The sequence below is a fragment of the Prionailurus viverrinus genome, chromosome A2 (genome assembly GCF_022837055.1).
Source record: "Prionailurus viverrinus isolate Anna chromosome A2, UM_Priviv_1.0, whole genome shotgun sequence".
NCBI classification, from domain to species: domain Eukaryota; kingdom Metazoa; phylum Chordata; class Mammalia; order Carnivora; family Felidae; genus Prionailurus; species Prionailurus viverrinus.
Genome location: NC_062562.1, coordinates 14775685 through 14795941, shown reverse-complemented (window position 1 = coordinate 14795941; position 20257 = coordinate 14775685). Strand labels below are relative to the sequence as shown.

Genomic DNA, 20257 nt, shown 5'->3' with positions numbered 1-20257 from the left:
ACGTACGTGTCGCAAGTAGGCGTGGGTTACGCAGGAGTCACCCCCTACAGTACAGGGCTCCAATACCCCAGACCCTGCTAATGTCACAGGCACGAAGAATCTGATGTTTCCCACTGTCAGGGACCTCACGGCCTCTGGACCCACAAAGTCTGATCTGGGAAACCAAGTCTGGCCCCGAGTCAGGGGCCTCGGCAGAACCAGCTTTGCTAGAGACGAACACAGGAGACCCTTGTAACAACGCACCAAGTCGATGTTGCTCCTCTGCCCTCTGCCGACCCACACAGCCCTTTGCCCGGCTCGTCTATTTTGGCTGCTTCCTGATTTCTTCCTCGCCCACTGGCTTCCTTGAGCCCGTGCCTACTCTTCCTTTCTCACATTCTTGATCCCCGGCGTTTTCCTTGGATCCAGCTGACTCATGCGGCTTACTCACAACTGCTGAATGTGGCGAGAAACACTGGCGTGAGTCAACGGCTCAGAAATTCAGGCATCAAAGCCTTTAATCCAGGTCTCTCGTATCTCCCCTCTTCCAAGCCTCAGGCTGTTCCCCGGCGTTCGCCACCAGAGAATCTCTGAAAACCCAGCTTTTGCCATCGCACAGCCCCAACACAAGAGTGCAATGCGCGGCCAGCGTCCTGTCTCTGACACGCGTTCTCTCCGAGCAAGGGGTAATCTGACACTAACGCGGTGGCGGGAGCAAAGGCTGTGGGTCCACACGGTCCTGGGCTCGGGCGCGGAGCACGCTACTTAACAGCAAGGTCACCAGCCACAAGCAAACTACACTCCCAAGCCCCTGTCTGCCTGCCTATAAAAGGAGGCCGATAATAAGGCTGAACTCACCGGACTGTTCCAGATTTAGCGAGCTCCCGTGGGTGGAAGGCTTGGTGTGGGGGCAGGTCAACAGCAAGCTGGGCAGCTCATCTACAAGCTACTTATAAATATTGTGATTACCGGTTTAAGGAAGCAGTCCAGCTGTGAATTAAAGCAAGACCTCCCTAGTGCTGGCTCCGCTATTTCAGAATCTGTGAGCGTTTTCAAACGCTGGGTGGATGAGGTTGCATACAAAGTCAACAAAAAAAGGAAACATGGGGCGCCTGGGTGGCTCAGTCGGTTGAGCGTCCGACTTTGGCTCAGGTCATGATCTCACAGCGTGAGTTCGAGCCCCACGTTGGGCTCTGTGCTGATAGCACAGAGCCCGTTTTGGATCCTCTGTCTTCCTCTCTGCAATATGCAAACATCAAAAAAAGAAAGTACCCATGATCTCAGAGGCAGCATTTAAACTTCCTAAGAAAACTAAATAGCTGACGAGCACCCTCCCAATTCTAGAACCTACTGGATGGTGGACCACCAATCACCAACCACTGGCTTACTCAAGAACCCCTGTTCCATGACGCTGGGCTTAATTCTGGCTGTTTTCCTTACCTGCAGTAATGACGAGGTGCTTTTTTTAGACTTCTAGATACAGATTTTTCGTAACTCAGACTCCCATGACTGGGTCTAAAGAGGTAAGAGTTCACTATGAAATTCACTCGCCATCTTTCACCTCCACCAGTGTTTGGTTTTTGGAAGGTGGGACGGGCAACGGCATACGGTCCTCACTTTATGGTGTGCTTTCCCCGAGGCATGATGGGTAGGTCACCGTGCACGCCCCCCCCCCCCCCCCCCCCCCCGGGTAGAAGCACTAGGTACGGCACTGAGAGCCACCTGTTCTGGCCGTGACTTGCACATCCCAACACTGTCCCCTGAGTGGACGCCGTTGACTCGCAGGGGTCCTTCTCTGAGCCCAGACCTATGCGGGCAACAGTTTCCGTCCACCTGGACCTGCCCCCCATCCCACGCCCAGGCCCGGGCCCTCGTGTTCTCTGGGCCTCAGGGAGGGAGAGAACACGCATGGAATCTCCTATCTGATCGCTCATTTCCAGCTGGTACAGAGGAAACATCAGAGCAGCCATGAACTTGCACATGGCCAACAGGCTTCACCTGGACTCCAGGATGGGGGCTGTCTAGTCTTGGAACAACAAAAGCTGACGTTTTAGATCTAAAACTGCCTGCAGCAAGGACACAGAGCCTTGCCTTCCTTCTCCCTCACCGTCTGTTCTGGAAGGTGCCAGAGCCCCACTCTGGAGAGCCCCTCTTGACCCACACGTCCAGACCCACACCTCTCCTTCCGCCTCATTCTACCTCTCAGCCACAGCCAGGCGCCAGCTTCTCCTCGGGCCACTCGACACCCGGCGTCAGACACGGCGTGGCCGCTGGCCAAGGCCATGCCTGCCCCCTGCGCTGACCCTCCTCCTGCTCCACGCTGTGCCAATGGCTTTCTCAGGGCATCCCGCTGAGGGCACAGCCACTTGAGAGCAGGACCCGAGGCGGGGAGAAGGGAGACGCCCCACATCGCCATGGCAACCACACACACTGGCCGCCCTGCCCCCGGAGGAGCAGTTGAGAAAGGAGGGACTTGAGCAGACCACACAAAGGTCCACACGCCGCACCCTGAATGCTTGCTTCTGGGCAGGACACCAAGGAAACAATTCAGCAGAGGAAAAAGGGGGTGCAGGCAGGGGGCGGGCTCTGCGGAACAACCGGCGAACCCCACACGAGCTGAGTGCCATAGACCTCCGGCACAACGCAGCCGATTGCTCTGCGACTGTTAAAATCATCATGATCCAGACTGCAGAGACGCGGATGGGTCCACGGCACGTTCGACCACAAAGGACAGAACATGACTTATATGCTATGATCACAGGTCTACAAGCCGGGTATACCTCTGGGCAAAACCTGGAAGGGAAAACATACGAGTAAAAACACCTATGCTAGAATCACACACCCAGGTCTCTGCCCTTGAAATTCTCGGGGGGGGGGGGGGGGGGGGCGGGGCGGGGCGAGTGCCTGGGTGGCTCAGTCAGTTAAGCGTCCGACTCAGTTTCAGATCATGATCTCACGGTTTCGTGAGTTCAAGCCCCGCATCGGGCTCTGTGCTGACAGTATGGAGCCTGCTTGGAATTCTCCCTCTCTCGCTCGCTCACTCTCTCGCTCTCGCTCTCTGCCCCTCCCCCACTCACAATGTCTGTCTCTCTCAAAATTAAAAAAAAAAAAGAGTGGGATGCTTACCCAAATGAGCCACCCAGGCGCCCCAAGCTAGATCGTCTTCATAATGGAATGGGAAGACAGAAAACACACACCTATATACTCACTAACATATACACTAACCGACCAGAGAAAGTGGGATATGCAAAGCTCATTAGATCCAGGAGCCCTGGATTCCGGTGCCAGCTCTGTTGGTAGGTCTTCAATCTTGAGAAATTCTCTTCCCCTCTCTGGGCCCCCATGTTCTCTTCTACCAGCGACGGGGTGGGGGACTGGGCCCGGCCCCGGCCCCAGCCGAGCCATCTGAGCAGGGCCGGTGTTCCCAGAGATGCACCCGAGGACCGGCAGGGCCAGGAAACGGAGCACCCAGATGCCTCCTGCTGCTGAAAATAGTCACAGGGCGGCAATAAGTCAACCGCACAAGGGCAAATCACCTCTAGTGCCCAAGAGACGCCGCTCAGACGCGTGCCTGGGTCTCCAACCGCTCCCGGCGGGCGCGGGGGAAGCTGTCTGTTCACGCACCACAGGAGCGTGCAGGCCCTTGGCCAACAGGAATGTGTGGCACTCGCTTTCTGAAGGAGTCCTGTCCTCACCTCTTCAACGACTCTGTTCCAGGGCCTGGCCTGCCGGCTCCAAAGTCACAGAGAGTGACCTCACAGTCTACAGGACAGCACCAGTCAGAAAGCAGGGCATGCCAAGTTCAAGTTCAAGGGGGGTGGGGGGGAGGACGGTTTCTTCCTGCTAGGGGAACGGGGAAGACTTCCTGGAAGAGGCAGCCTTTGAGCTGGCTGCTCTAACGGCTGGACAGAACTTACATGTATGAAGTGAGTGGGGAGAGCAGACCTAGGGGGCAGTGTGATCAGGGAGAAGGAAGTAGAAAAGAGAGTTCAGTTTGTGATAAATTACGGGAAGCATTAAGCCAGAGAGCAGACCACAAGGGCCTTAGAGGCTACACCAAGAAAATCCCCAACCAGCTGTGTTTGCCTGAAGTGTTTGCTCCTGCCATCATTTGACGATAAATTCAACCCGTCATGGAACCGACAGGTGGTCAGGCAGCCACAAGTGGCACCCACTGACTTTTCGGTGCCCACCCCTGACCCCCGAGAACCTTTCTTTGTTCAAATGGCAATTGCTTGAGATGAAAGACAGCTTCCACTTAATATTTTCTTTTTTCCCCGGAAAACAGCAAATATTGAGAACCAGTTGTAGGAGCCAAAAGGCAAAGATAATTTTTTTTTAATGTTTATTTATTTTTGAGAGAGAGAGAGAGAGTGAGTGAGTGCACAAGCAGGGGACTGGCAAAGAGAGAGAGGGAGGCACAGAATCCGAAGCAGGCTCCAGGCTCCGAGCTGTCAGCACAGAGCCCGACGCGGGGCTCGAACCCATGAACCGCGAGATCATGACCCGAGCCGAAGTCGGATGCTCAACCGACTGAGTCACTCAGGCGCCCCAAAGATAATTTTTTTAGCAAGAGGCAGGATCCCAACTCTTGTACAGATAAGACCCAAACACATGGCCAAAGATTTAATTTAACTGATCAGTTAACGCAGGCAGCAGGAAGACGTTACATCTGGGATAGCACAGAGAACTCGGGCTACGTGGCCATCAGAAGTCCTGAAATACACTCGCTCCAGCAGAAGGGAAACCAACCTCCACAGGGCGACCGGCGATTGGACCCTCCACCAGACACAGTCTGCATCGTTAGGGACAAGAAGCGTAGTCGCCACCAGGATTCTACAACTTACACGGTGTGGTGTGGCTCAAAGACAAGGAGAAGCCAGGGGCCCAGGGAAACCGATCCCCGGACGACGCCCACATTTCCACTGCGGATGCTCCGCAGAATTCCGACTCACCTCCAAGGCTTTCACGTTTTCCCCGCAAAGGGGAATACTCATCAACACACAAACCGTGGCCTCTCCGGCACGCGTCTTATGGGAAATCGCAGTGAGGACGCACGTACGAGGTTTCGAACCCGGGCGTATGCCTAGCCATCATCACAGCTTGGCAGGCTGGGAGCCGGGTCCGTACCCAGCTGGCTGACTTTAGGCTGGGAAGCAGGAGGCTCTCAGGGTGCCACAAACCAGCCAAGAGCAAATCTCTCCCCCTCCTTTCTCGGCTGGCACTAATCCAGACACTCAGGCCTGACCACACCCTGGAGTCGCCTGAGGAGACAGGAAGAGCACTCTTGCCCATTCTAGAAACTCCACCCCCACGGCTCCTGATTTTGCTGGTCAGCATGGGACTGGTGCATCAGTGGCTTTTAAAATCCCCTGGGGAGGGGCGCCTGGGTGCCTCAGTCGGTGAAGTGTCGGATTCTTGATCTCGACTCAGGACATGGTCTCACAGTTCATGGGTTCGGGGCCCCACGTCAGGCTCTGGGCTGACAGCTCAGAGCCTGGAGCCTGTTTTGGATTCTGTGTCTCCCCCTCTCTCTGCCCCTCCCTGGCTCATTCTCTTTCTCTCTTTCTCTCAAAAACAAATAAACATTAAAAAAAAAAAATTTTTTTTAAGCCCCTAGGGGAGGGGCACCTGGGTGGCTCAATCCAACTCTTGATCTCAGGTCAGGTCATGATCTCATGGTTCATGAGTTTGAGCCCCCCATCAGGCTCTGGGCTGGCATCATGGAGCCTTTTTTGGGATTCTCTCTCCTTCTTTCTCCCTGCCCCTCCCCTGTGTGCTCGCTATCTCTCTTTCTCTCTCTCTCAAAAATAAATAAATAAACTTTAAAAAAAAGAAAAAGAGGGGCGCCTGGGTGGCGCAGTCGGTTAAGCGTCCGACTTCAGCCAGGTCACGATCTCGCGGTCCGTGAGTTTGAGCCCCGCGTCGGGCTCTGGGCTGATGGCTCGGAGCCTGGAGCCTGTTTCCGATTCTGTGTCTCCCTCTCTCTCTGCCCCTCGCCCGTTCATGCTCTGTCTCTCTCTGTCCCAAAAATAAATAAACGTTGAAAAAAAAAAAAAAATTAAAAAAAAAAAAAAAAAAAGAAAAAGAAAATCTCCTAGGGGATTCTAGTGAAGAGCCAGGATTGAGAACCACTGGGCCAGATAACAAGACCCCTTTGTCCCAGGCGCTCCGGCTTTATTGTACTGTTTCCTTGTCATTGATAGCCACTAGCCTCAGCACAGGACCAGAGAACATCAGCGGGGCGTTTTCTAAAAAATCCTCCTCAAAATTAACCTTCGGTAGAGACCATAAAACAAGCACAATTCCTGATCTGGTCAGACTTGGCAAACATCCCGAATGGGCTAGAATCTTCCACTGCGCTTGCCATCAACCCAATGAGCGGTCCGCGGGGCTGAGCACAGGCCTGGTCTCCTAATTTGCGTGTACGGAGTGGAGAGGCCTTTAGGCGTGTGCGCTCACAGGCACTGACGCCTTGGTGCACACACGGGCATTCATGCACACGCTCACACTTCACACCCACAGAGGAGCCTCCAAATCAAAGAGTGGGGTCCCAGCATTATAAAAGGGCCCCGCCTCCCACTGGAGTAACTGACGGACTTTCGATGGGCTGGTCCCACGGTGGGGGAGGTGACGGACAATGGGGCAGATGATGGAGGATCCCAACGCTTTCCCCCCCCAACCCTTCTGAGACCTCTGATAGGCGTTACAAACCTGACGTTATCACAGGTTGCTTGGAACCCACTTATCGCTTCCCCAAGGCCGGCCCCGGGCAATCGTTGGCACGTCTCCTCCCTCCGATGGGCCCTGGGCTGGGGGCTCCCGAGGCCCCCGACCTGCCTTTCTGTGGCACTGTGGAAGGCCTGGGTCAAGTGTCTCAAGGATGGATGCTCTCCCCTGTCCTCCCTTTCTTGGTCCCCACGGTCCCTGTCCCCCCACGTGCCCCCACACTTACTGCAGGCCGCACAGGTGAAGCACGCATCGTGGTAGAGGTTTCCCATGGCCTGGCAGGCCTGGCCGGCCTCCGAACACCCCTTTGCTGCATTTCACACAGGGCTCCTGCAAAGTAAGAACACGCCAGTGAGTCAGGGCGAGAGACAGAGTAAACTGAGTCATAGAAAAGCCAATGAACAAAGCGAGATGCCTGTCCCTCCCCATAACCGGACCATCACCAAATCCAGTGGATTACTCCCTTGAGATCGCACGCGCTCTCTCTCTCTCTCTCTCTCTCTCTCTCTCTCTCTCTCCATCAGCTTTTCAACTCCAGGAGCTGGCCTTCAGAACCCCCACTCCCGAGCCCCATGCCGACCTCCATAATGGCGTGCTGATATTCAGAAAAATCTCTGCTTGCCGATCTACGCCCCAGCCCAAAGCTTTCAAAGGCCCCCACTGTTTATCAGATGCATCCAAAAACACCGCACCATGATCATAACCTGCCAAGCACGCGGGTCGGGGCGATTTCAACAAAATCCTTTCCTTCAATTCTCAATGGGAACCAACTAGGGTTGACAATCCTCACTTTTTTTTTAAGTATATTCATGTATTTTGAGAAAGAGACAGAGAATCCCAAGCAGGCTCTGCCGGCACAGAGGCCGGCGTGGGGCTCGAACTTACGAACTGTGAGATCATGACCTGAGCTGAAATCATGAGTCAGACACTACTGAGCCACCCAGGTGCCTGATGAGCCTCACTTTTTGCAGACGTATCAGGCCCCCAGCCCCACGTCTGGCAGGCTGCAAGGCCATAGCCCTTCCCTGCCCCTCACCTCCAAACAAAGCTCCCTCCAGGGTCCCAGCTCTCAGCCTTTGCTCACAGGCTCCCCTGCCGGGCACCCTACACCCACCCTTTGCCCCTTCAAGTCCCCAGGCCTCCCTCCCTCCTCCCCTCTCCGGCTCTGACGGCAACGTGATGAAACAGAAATTAGCCTCTAACCTTCTAGCCTCCCCGCCCCTTCGATTCCCACGGGGCGTGAGTTAACCCGAAACTTCTGGGAGCATCACTTCTCAATGAGGAACACCTGCATGTTCCCAGGAGTGGCCAACGGCCGTAAAGGCCGTTCTGCAAACCACCAAGTTCACACTGGAGTTGGTCCTGCACTCAGCTACAAAGCTGTCTATCGAGCCCCGCTCCTCCGCACTAGAACCCCACAATCCATGCACTATGTGACTAGGGCAGATCATTTGAACTCCCCACCGTCTGGGTTTCACCCGTAGGGTGGGATGATGGCAGCCCCTGGCAGGTTTACGGGGAGAGGACACGCCAAGAGTACCTGGTACACGCACCCTCCACTTGGCAGACGTTCAATGGCCAGGCACACATGTAACAAGGATGCAATAACGCTACTGTGTTCAGCAAAAAAGTTGCTTCCACGTCAAACGGGCTCTTTAAGAAGTTCCAGTCGTCCCAGGATCGTACTCTGTGAGTAAGCGGGAAGTCTCTCTGTCTAGACCAACCCAGAATCTCTGCGGCTGTAGCCCAGGCTCTGGGCCAGTCCACATAAAGGAGTCGCTGGGGCTTCCTTTTCAAAGAACTTCATTGCAGTCAAATGAAGAAAACATCACAGTTATGTAAATGATGCATGAAATTAAAACAAAAATTCAGGGAGTAAATATGCCAAAATACAAAGAGGGGTTGCTTGGGGCGCCTGGGTGGCGCGCAGTCGGTTGGGCGTCCGACTTCAGCCAGGTCACGATCTCGCGGTCCGTGAGTTCGAGCCCCGCGTCAGGCTCTGGGCTGATGGCTCGAAGTCTGGAGCCTGTTTCTGATTGTGTGTCTCCCTCTCTCTCTGCCCCTCCCCTGTTCATGCTCTGTCTTCTCTCTGTCCCAAAAATAAATAAATGTTGAAAAAAAAAATTTAAAAAAAAAAAAAAAAAAACATATCTGGGGGGTGCCTGGGTGGTGCAGTCGGTTAAGCGTCCGACTTCAGCCAGGTCACGATCTCACGGTCCGTGAGTTCGAGCCCCGTGTCAGGCTCTGGGCTGATGGCTCAGAGCCTGGAGCCTGTTTCTGATTCTGTGTCTCCCTCTCTCTCTGCCCCTCCCCCGTTCATGCTCTGTCTCTCTCTGTCCCAAAAATAAATAAACGTTGAAAAAAAAAAAGAGAAGACTTCATTATTTGCTGACAGTTGTTTTTTTTTTTTTTTTAAGAGAAAATTCACAAACGGCGAAATGCACAAACGGAAAGTCTACCATCCGATGAGTTTTGACAAATGACCTACATCAGGCAAGCCCCGGCCAAGATACAGAATATTTCCAACACCCTCGCAAACTCCCCAGTGCCCTTCCCGTCCATCTTCAGCAAATGTGATCCTGAAGAAGAAACACTCTCTAAAAAAAAAACCCATCAAATATCAGGCCACGGGATGGTATTAACTATACTACTCGGTGATCCCGTGATCCACTTCCAGACAAGTGTCCAAGCCCGCTGACCGACCTGACCGGAGCTCGCTACGACAAGCAACAAAGGCTGGCGCGTCAGCAGCCGCGAAAGCACAATCAAAGCAGACCATCCACGGACCGGATGGAAGGGTCAAAGCCCCGGGACTATAACTCTGTTCACAAACACGGAACAAAACCACAGCCGAGGCGGCATCACTTCTTCCCCGTTAACCACGGTGACCTCGTGGCTTAAGCCGCCGTAGTGATGCAGAGAGCGGAGGAGGGTGAGACGCAGAGGTGTGGGCAGCCCTTCTATCTGTCACGGGGCGGACGCGGGAAGAGGCCAGCCTCCCATCGAGGACGTGCGCTCATCTTGTTTGGATCTGGGGAATGGGATCAGATGCCCTCTCCCACCCCCGCTCGTAAAGCCAATGGCAGGAGGACAGCGTCATCGAGTGGACAAGAACAGGTGCACGGGCCACCGGGGGTTTCCTGCTACTTTAGCACGGCGGCTCGGGTCTTTCTCGCTCCCCGTAGCCGGCACAGCAAACGCTCTCCTCTGGTTTCCTCTTCGCCCGAGGGCTCTGACCTACTGACTTCTGCTTCCCGGGAACTTTCTCTTACTCCAGCAGCCCGCATCCTCCGGGCTCGGATCCCACCACTCGGATCATCCAGCACCGACACAAAGCAAGGAAGGAAGGCGTTGATGCTCCAAGCCGTCGGTCACAGAGCGAGGAAGAGCCTATAAGAAGCCAGGTAGGTGGGAAAGCATTTCATCCTCGTGCCTTGTGGTAAATGCACAGAAACAGTACTTCACGGGGGTGCCTGAGTGGCTCAGCTGGGTTGAGCGCCGACCTCGGCTCAGCTCATGATCTCCCGGTTGGTGAGTTGGAGCCCCACATCGGGCTCACTGCTGTCAGCACAGAGCCTGCTTTGGATCCTCTGCCCCCTCCCTCTGTTCCTCTCCCTGCTCGCTCTCTCTCAAAAATAAGAAAATGTAAAAAGAAAGAGAGGGGGAGAAAAAAAAGAAAATAAAAAAGTACTTCATGGGCAGGAAATAGATCTAGTCTTCCTTCGCGAGGGGCAAAAAAAGTAAATTTCATATTCTAGGGAATAATGTACCTACCAGACCCCTGCGCTGGGAGTTTTCATCCCTTTCTCAAAGCCAAGTTCTAGAAAAGTGCTGTAACTTGCAGAAGAGCACACGGTCTGGGAGATGTGACACACGAGCCCACGTTCTAACAGCTCAAAGGTCCCATTATCCCTGCCGCGTTGGAGGCTGTGGGGGTTCCTGCCACACTCAGAAAAAAAGAGGGCTCCCTTCCTCACACCTCAACAAACCACATGCTCAGGGATGCGGCCCCAAGCCCAGCCCGGCCCCCGGAGCTCCCACTGACCACACCTGGCCCACCACTCACTCTGCCCTATCCCCAAGTGCACAGGCTGTCTTCCCGCCTGGGACCCCAGCCACAGCCCCCCCCACCCCCACCCCCCGCCCCGCCTCCCTTTGCAATGCAGACCCTCACTTAGCTCCTCCTGCCCTCCTGGAGGGGACACTGCCACCGAAGGCATTCAGCCCACAGATACTTTCTCTGTCACTCACTCAGAACCAGGCTCCCGCTAGACTGCCGGCAAGATGACAGTGAGCAAGGTGACAGTCCTCAGGGACCCGTCACCCAGGAGGATGCGGGGAACCAGAATCTGCCACCTCTGATAGCTGAGCTGACCAATCCCACCTACGGTCCTGCACTGTGAGTTCACTAAGTGCGCAGGGCTGGGGACAGGCTCCAGCTCATGAAATCAGATATACATATATATCATATATATATATATATCATATATATATATACACATATATACATATATAATATATATAAATCATATATATATAAATCATATATATAAATCATATATATAAATCATATATATATACACATACACATATATATAATATATATACGTATATATATTTTATATATATGTGTATGTGTGTGTGTGTGTGTGTGTGTATATATATATATATATATATATATATATATATATATATATATATATACTGGTCTCTGTCCCCGTTCCTTCTAACATTGGGTCTATGACCCCAGTTCCTGACACAGGGCTCCCAAATCCCTTGGAGTTTCTTAGGCGGTGGGAACGTCTTTTGTTCTAACCAGGCAACTCTCGGTGGGCTCCTGGATGGGGGCTGGTCACTGGAAAGACCGAGCCGTGATAAGACGCTCGGAACGTTCTGCCCCAGCCCCATCCTTCAGAGAGGAGAGAGGGGCTGGAAAACGAGTTAACGATCCATCCTGCCTACATGAAGCTGCCATAAAAATCCCCAAAGCACGGGGTTCAGAGAGCTTCTGGGCTGACTCCACAGGGCAGGGGCTCCTGGGCTCGGGCCCCTCCCGGACCCCGCCTTATGTATCCCTTCACCCCACTGTTCATCCGTATCCTTTATCATGCACGTTATTATAAAATAAACTGGCGGGCATGCTTCCCTGAGTTCTGTGAGCTGTGCTAGCGAATGATCAAACCTGAGGAAGGGGCCGTGGGGACTCGGATTTATTACCGACAGGTAGATGGTGTCAGAATTGAACGGAATCTTGCGACGGCCAGCGGGTCGGGGTGGGAAGGGCCCCCAGACCTGATGTCCCGGCGTCACGAGTATGAGTGGCAGCAGGTAGAGGGAAGAAACGCAAGTGAGTTCTTACAAAGCAGGGCTCAGCAAGAAGAAAGGCCACCAGACCCCTCTGCTTTCACGTGGCCCCTCAGCTATAGGATTTTAGAGAAATGTCCAACAACAACAACAAAAGAAAATGTCATCACGTGTCACTATCGTCATCTGAGCGCGTCAACCAGGAAGAAAGGGAGGGAAAGAAGGAACCAAATGTTTAGAAGAGAGGAAGGGATATGCATTTCTCCCCCTGCAGTTAGACTTTACTGCCTGAAACCCGTTCCCCAAACCATGGCCGGAGGGACCTCTTTGAAAACAGCTTTCAGGAGGTGGCGGTTACATATAATAAATGTCACACATCTGAAGTGTACAAGTTGATAAGATTTATAAAAAATTTTTTAATGTTTCTTTTTGAGAGACAGAGAGAGACTGAGTGCGAGTGGGGGGTGGGGAGGGGGCAGAGAGAGAGGGAGACACAGAGTCCGAAGCGGGCTCCAGGCTCCGAGCTGTCAGCACAGAGCCCGACACGGGGCTCGAACTCACGGACCGCGAGATCATGACCTGAGCCGAAGTCGGACACTTAACCGACTGAGCCACCCAGGCGCCCCTCAGTTTGTGTTTTCTAGAGGTTCTACAAGTGGACTCTAGAATATGTACTCTCTTCTTATACAGTTTCCTTCACTCGGCATAATTATTTTGAGATTCACCCGTGTCGTCACACGAAGAGTTCATTCTTTCTCGGCACTGAGCAGTATTCCATTGCCTGGATATACCACGGCCTGTTTATCCGCTCCCCTGATGACAGAGGTCTGTGGCGTCTCCAGTTGGGGGCTGTTACAAAAAAAGCTGCTTAGGGGCGCCTGGGTGGCGCAGTCGGTTAAGCGTCCGACTTCAGCCAGGTCACGATCTCGCGGTCCGTGAGTTCGAGCCCCGCGTCAGGCTCTGTGCTGACCGCTCAGAGCCTGGAGCCTGTTTCCGATTCTGTGTCTCCCTCTCTCTCTGCCCCTCCCCTGTTCATGCTCTGTCTCTTTCTGTCCCAAAAATAAATAAAAACGTTGAAAAAAAAAATTAAAAAAAAAAACAAAAAAACAAAAAAAGCTGCTTGTATACAAGTGTCTGTATAGAAATGTATTTCCTTTTTTTCTCGGGTAAAGAAAGACCTAGGAGTGGAACGGCTGGGTCTTACGATAAGTGTATGTTTAACCTCTTAAGAAGACGCCAGACTGTTTTCCAGAGAAATTCTAACATCTTACAGCCCCACCAGCAGCTTGTTAGAGTTCTAATTTCTCTGCATCCTTGCCAACACTTGGAATGACAGTCTTTTTAATTTCATCCATTCGAAGAGGTCCATAGTGCTGTCTCCTTGTGGTTTCAGTTTCTTTTTCCTACTGACTAACGGTGTCGTACCTGAGCACCTCCCCGTGTGTTGACTTACCATCCTGCACCTTCTCTGGTGAAGGCTCTGTCCCAATCTTTGGCCCATTTTTCTTCTTTTTGTTGAGCTGTGAGGATTCCCTTTATAATGGGGCTATGAGCCCTTTATCAGACACACGCCTGGTAAAGATTTTGCTAGAGTCCTATGAACTGTCGCTGCCTTTGTCTCCTCAGACTGTCAGCTGCATTTCTTTTTTTAAAAAAATTTTTTTTTCAACGTTTATTTATTTTTGGGACAGAGAGAGACAGAGCATGAACGGGCGAGGGGCAGAGAGAGAGGGAGACACAGAATCGGAAACAGGCTCCAGGCTCTGAGCCATCAGCCCAGAGCCCGACGCGGGGCTTGAACTCACGGACCACGAGATCGTGACCTGGCTGAAGTCGGATGCTTAACCGACTGCGCCACCCAGGCGCCCCTGTCAGCTGCATTTCAACACACGGAGTTCACCGGGCTCTGCCTCAACTTCTCCCTCCCTGTGTGCAGTGTGGACACTCTCTCAAGCTAGCACGCTGCAACAACCAGAGGGCTCGTCTCATTTCCTTCCCGTCTCTCAAGAATCACCACCCTGGGGATGCCCGGGGGGCTCAGTCGGTTAAGCGTCTGACTCTTGGTTTCATCTCAGGTCATGGTCTCACAGTTCGTGGGTTCAAGCCCAGAGTCAGCTCTGTGCTGGCAGTATGGAGCCTGCTTGGGATTCTCTCTCTCTCTCTTCTCTCTCTCTCTCCTCTCTCTCTGCCCCTCCCCCGCTCATGCTTGCCCTCTCTCAAAATAAATAAACCTAAAACAAATCTTAAAAAAAAAAAAAAACAATAGATCGGGGTGATTTTTTTTTTAACATGACATTTGTCAGTTTGGCTTATTTGCTTCTGGCACTTTTGTTAATAGAATTTATTTGTGAGACCAGTTTTAGGTTCACATTAAAATTGAGCAGAATTGAGCCTGGGTGGCGCAGTCGGTTAAGCGTCCGACTTCAGCCAGGTCACGATCTCGCGGTCCGGGAGTTCGAGCCCCGCGTCGGGCTCTGGGCTGATGGCTCAGAGCCTGGAGCCTGCTTCGGATTCTGTGTCTCCCTCTCTCTCTGCCCCTCCCCCGTTCATGCTCTGTCTCTCTCTGTCCCAAAAATAAATAAACGTTGAAAAAAAAAATTTAAATAAAAAAAATAAATTAAAAAAAAATTGAGCAGAAGGGGGCGCACCTGGGAGGCTCAGTTGGTTAAGCGTCCGACTTCGGCTCAGGTCATGATCTCCCGATTCGTGGGTTCGAACCCTGCACTGGGCTCTGTGCTGACAGCTCAGGGCCTGGAGCCTGCTTCCGATTCTGTGTCTCCCTCTCTGCCCCTCCCCTGCTCACGCTCTGTCTGTCTCTCTCTCTCAAACATAAGTAAACATTGAAACTTTTTTTTTTTAATAAAAATAAAAATAAAATTGAGCAGAAGGTACAGAGAGTCTCCGTATTTTCTTGCCCCACGCGCATGCTCGGCCTCCCCCACTATCACCATCCCCCCACCACAGCGCTACATTGGTTCCAACTGATGGACCTACGCTGACACATCATCACCCAAAGTCCGTAGTTTACAGGAGGTGTTGACCACCCAGTGGGTTTGGACAAAAGGAGAATGACACGTAACCACCATTACAGCATCATACAGGAGAGTCTCACTGCCCTAAACATCTTCCGTGTTCCACCTAGTGCTCCCTCCCTCCCCCAACCCCTGGCAGCCACCGATCTTCTCACTGCCCCCATAGTTTTACTTCTCCAGAACGTCGTGGGAGTGGAATCGTACGGTATGTAGCCTTTTCAGATCGGTATCTCTTGCTCGGTAATACGCATTTACGGTTCCTCCATGTTTTCCCACGGTTTGATAGCTCATTTCTGTTCAGCGCCGAATAAGATTCCATTGTCTGGATGGACCACAGTTCCAGGGACCTCCATCCTTCCAAGGGCCAAGGATGGACCGTCCGTTCACCCCCTGAAGGACATCTGGGTCGCCTTCAAGCTTGGCCGATTACGAATACAGCTGCTATTGATATTCACGTAGCGGATGCTGGCGTGGACGTAAGTTTCAGTTCATTTGGAGAAATACCACGGGGCAGGACTGTTGGGTTGTATGGTAAGGGTATGTTTAGTTTGGTTTAAAAAAAAAAAACCAAAACAACCATCCAACTGTCTTCCAAAGTGGCTGTATGGGATGCTTTTAAAGATCATAATATTCCCACAGGAAAGGGCAAGGACTAGGGACAGTTTCCTGTTTTAAATGATGTACAACGGGCGGCAAAGAGCCCCCGAGGATTATTCAAGCACTTCATCCGCCCGTCTGTTGCGGCCTGTGGCCCAGGTAGGGCTTACCTATTGGAAAATAAGCCTGCTGAGGGCAGAGGCCTGGCTTTCTACTTTAGCATCCCCACAAACACAAGGACGGCAGAGTGCCCCATACACGGCAGGTGCCAGATAAACGCTGAGTGCATTCAAACGGCAGAGGCAGGGGAGGGGAGGGGAGGGTGAGCCAGGTTCAGGAAAAGGGAAGAGAAGGCGCAGAGACAGGAAAGCCAGAGACACGCGCACAACTGTGGGATGATTAATGGGCCGGCAACGAGCCAGCAGGGCCCGGAGGCGGGGACAGGACGCAGGGAAACTCCCGGGAGGGCCCCCTGGGACATGGGAAGTGACAGGAAGTGAAGTTCTGACCCAGGAGGTGTGTGTGGTGTTGGAGAAGGAGGATGGATACTCTGCACACCGAAGGTAGGAGGCAGGATTCACCAGGGGCTGCAAGGGGCCAAGGTTTCCTCCACGGAGGCTCCAAGACGGTCACGGACCCATGTGGCTCAGACGTCCTGGGCCACTCCCCCGCCAGAACCTCCTGGAAGACAGGGCCCCTACCTCGACACAGGATCTGCCCCTCCCAGGCTAGCCCGGCTGTCATCCGGGAGGCCATAGTGGGCGGGCCAGGGCCTTGGGCGGTTGTCCAGAGCTTTCTCTCTTTTTTTTTTAATTTTTTAAATTTATTTATTTATTGGGGGGGGGGAGGGGCAGAGAGAGAAGGGGAAAGAGAGAATCCCCAGCAGGCTCCGTGCTGCCAGCACAGAGCCCGACGTGGGGCTTGAACTCACGAACCACGAGATGGTGACCTGAGCCGAAACCGAGAATCAGATGCTTAACCGACTGAGCCCTCGTCCAGAGCTTTCTCTCCGGTCTTCCAGGTGATTAGCGGAAAAACCGGGCACCAGCGACAACCCCTACTAACACTATGACGGATCGTAATGTCCTTAAGAAGCCAAAGCAATAAAACAGGCCTTCCTAAGAGCTTTCCAACTCTCCAGAAGGAAACAAACAAGTTTTACTACTACAGCAATTTGACATTTTATTATTACCATTACCACCACTGCCATTGTTTTGGCTGCAGGTTACCGGCACTGGAGAAACATAATTCAGGCTGGCTTCTCTGTGTGCACAGCAGTGGTTCTCAAAATGCTTAAAGCAGGAGAAACTTTTCTCAAAAAAAAAAAAGAAACAAACAAAAAAACACAAAAACACAGTGGAAACTCAACTACATATAACAGACACTAGGAAAACCACTCTGGTCTGGGTGGGACAGAGCCCACTCTCCCTCTGCCTCCTGGAACGTTCCAGCCCCTGTCCACAAGTTCCAGGAAGGCTATTTGAGAACCAATTACACAGGATAACTGACCGAATACAGACACCACCCAGCCTGGGCAGTGCTCCACGCGAAGTGGGTTATTCCAAACTGGTATTGACTGATCTCTCGCGCACCCACAGCCAAAGACAAACCAGGTTTAGGGCCACGGCACCTTCCCCACTCCTTGCAGAGGCTGGATTTACAAACAAGGAGGCCAGCAAAGCAGCCTTAGCGTGAGGTTTGGCCACAGGATTCCTGCCTCCTTCCTACGGACAGCCAGACAGAGGACCCCGCAGCCTTCCCTTACCTGAACGCACAGCCAACCCGGGTGATGACCAGGTTGGCACCTTTTGTTGTTATGATAAGGTTTGAAATAAGAAGGCTCCACCGGGCTAGCCCATGGGGAAGGCACCCCCCCCAGCTCACACCTGGGCCTCGTCCCATCCCGGTGAGTACCCCTCTCTCAGTTAGGAAGGGACGCGTCTGGGAGCCGCCCGACCCCGCTGTGGCCATCACAGGACATCCTCTCTACTCCACCCGGATGCTGCGTGTCATGTGGGATCGCACAGCCACGAACCACCTACTGTGCTGGAAAGGGATCCAGGCAAGGGTCAGGGCATCCGATCAAAGCTTGGGGGTTGGCAGGGAGGGGGCAGGACTCCCTGGGGGCACATCTGAACAAGTTACTCTGGACACAAGTCGAGCAAGGTCTTGTCTTCAGCCGAAGGTTGCAGCCTGTGGACCTGGGTGGCTCTGGGAGTCAACAGGTTCTGGAAGAGGGGCCAAGCTTTTGGGGCAGAGCTGGACCAATGACCCCGGCCAACAGTCTCCCTCCTGGCCCCACGTAAGCTCACAAAAACCCCCAGAGGCAGTGGGTGCTGGGTCCTCTGGCCCATGCAGACGGTCACTTCTCTAGTCTGGCTATGCCGCTCAGTGCAGATGCCCACCATGACCTCTGAGACTCTGGTGCCAGTCTGGGGGCGTGGCCAAAGCACCTCAGAGGAGTCTAAGGGAACAGCCAAGGTCAAGAGCCATGGATGCAGGTAACACAACCAACTGCATTCCACCAGGCTCCCGGGCCTCTCCTGCCTCTGCCTTCTCTCCCATGCACCCCAAAGCTCCAGGGTCAGGCGGAGGGAACTCCCCCCAAGCCACAAAGGAAGTATTTAAGGCCACTCCGGGCTACGGGGTCATTGCGCCAGTCCGCTTTCTTCACTCCAAAAGCTGCTCAAAACCATCGATGGCTTCGCCGCATCGCGGTGGGGAAGGAAGTTTCCATCAGTTTCCCAATCACTGCAGACCAGAGCGAGCCTTGCCAGACTGCCTGCAGGTTCGCGCCTGCCCCAGGGCACCCCCGCTCTCTGGCCTCCAACCTTCCCTGCCCTCCGCTCCCCAGGGGTACACAGGGTTCAAGGCACACCCCCCAGCAACCTTTCAAATCTGATCTGACGCGTAACGGCCACTCAGCACAGGAAACCGTGTTCTACCTTGTCAGGAGCCACGTGCACTGGGCCACCGGCGAAGAGGAAAAGCAATGAGAACAACGGGGTCGCCCAGCATGCCGAGAGAAGGGCATCTCTGTTCGCTGCTGGGGCAAGCCTGCATGTGGACAACACCTTCCGGAGGGCAGGGCGGCACAACGCACCCAAAGCCTTAAAAAACCTTCACACCACTTGACCCAGCAATTTAAGACGATTTTTCCTAAGCAAAAAAAAAAAAAAAACATGCGGCCAAAGATGGGCGTGCACAGGGGCGGTGAGTAGCTTAGCGGCTGCCTAGCATGGGGGGAGTGGGAGCAGGGAGACATCTGCTAATGGTGGGGACTTGCTTTTGGGGGCAATAAAGGTGTTCTAAAATCAGATACTGGGGACGGCCACCCAACTCTGACCATCCTAAAAACCGCTAAGTTGTCGAATTTCAAAGCGTGGGTTATGGGATGTGAATTACATCTCCACGAAGCTGTTAGGAAAGAAACAAGCAAGCTCACGAAAATGTTATTAAGACGCCGAAGCGTGCCAACCAGAAAAGAATATAAAACCCCAAATGCAGAGGGAGAGCTAAAGAAACGCTGGGCAACTTTTACGTATTCTAGAAGTTTTAACTATTCGAGAGCAGCACCGTCCAATAGGGCCTTTTCTGCGGTGGTGAGAATGTTCTACCCGCACTGTCCACGATGTCAGCTCTGGCAGCTACTGAGCAATGTGGCTAGGACACATAAGTAACTGAATCTGCAATTTCATTTCATTTTAATTAATTTACATTTAATCTTGATTAACTTAAACTTAATTTTAAATAGCCCCATGTGGCGGACAACACAGTCCTGCCCAATTCATCTTAAGACGTGAAAAATGTTCGTCATACAATGTTAAATGAAACAAAGGGAGAGGAGACCACCACCCAGTACGTAATAGGTTGCTTTCTTTTCTTTTTCTTTAATATATTTACACATGCAGATACGCTATGAAGAGCGGTTATGAGTGGTTTTTATTTTATTTTATTTAAAAAAATTTTTTTAAACGTTTTATTTTGAGAGACAGAGAGAGACAGAGCATGAGCAGGGAAGGGGCAGAGAGAGAGGGAGACACAGAATCCGAAGCAGGTTCCAGGCTCTGAGCTGTCAGCACAGAGCCCAACGCGGGGCTCGAACTCCCAAACCGTGAGATCATGACCTGAGCCTCAATCAAGAGTCGGATGCTTAACCGACTGAGCCACCACGCACCCCTTTTTCCTAAGCTCTTACGCATTTTTTAAAACATTCTATAATGAAGATATGTTACCTTCATATTCAGAAATAGTGGTGGGATTTTTTTTTTAAGACTTTAAAGAATGTTTTAAATTTAATGTGTATTCACCACATCATATTCCTGCTCAAAAATGCTCAGTCTCTGACACCTACGGGAAGAGTTCAAAGTCCTCAGAGCACCCTGTGGCCTCACAGCCAGCCTATGCATGGAGTTGCTGACCCCACACCCACCCCGCCACCCCCAAGACTGTTCACCTTCCAGGGTCTTCTCATGTGATTTCAGACTTACAAAAAAAATTTTTTTAAGTACTGCAAAAGCTTCCTATATACCCTTTATCCAGATTTCCCAAATGTTAGTATTTACATGATTCCAATCACCAAAATTCAGAAAATTAACACTGATAAAACCTATACC

The 20257-nt window shown here is 52.5% G+C and overlaps 1 protein-coding gene across 4 annotated transcripts in view; it reads right to left on the bottom strand.

Moving 5' to 3' along the window:
* Window positions 1-20257, bottom strand: part of LIMD1 (LIM domain containing 1) — a 94522-nt gene that overhangs the window by 31561 nt on the left and 42704 nt on the right. For all 4 annotated transcript variants that reach the window (XR_007150521.1, XM_047851024.1, XM_047851026.1 and 1 more), the window contains one exon: window positions 6935-7038. Coding sequence is in view for 3 of the 4 variants with exons in the window: in XM_047851024.1 (XP_047706980.1) it covers window positions 6935-7038 (104 nt within the window). In the remaining variant the exon portion in view is untranslated. The remainder of the gene's footprint in view (window positions 1-6934; window positions 7039-20257) is intronic.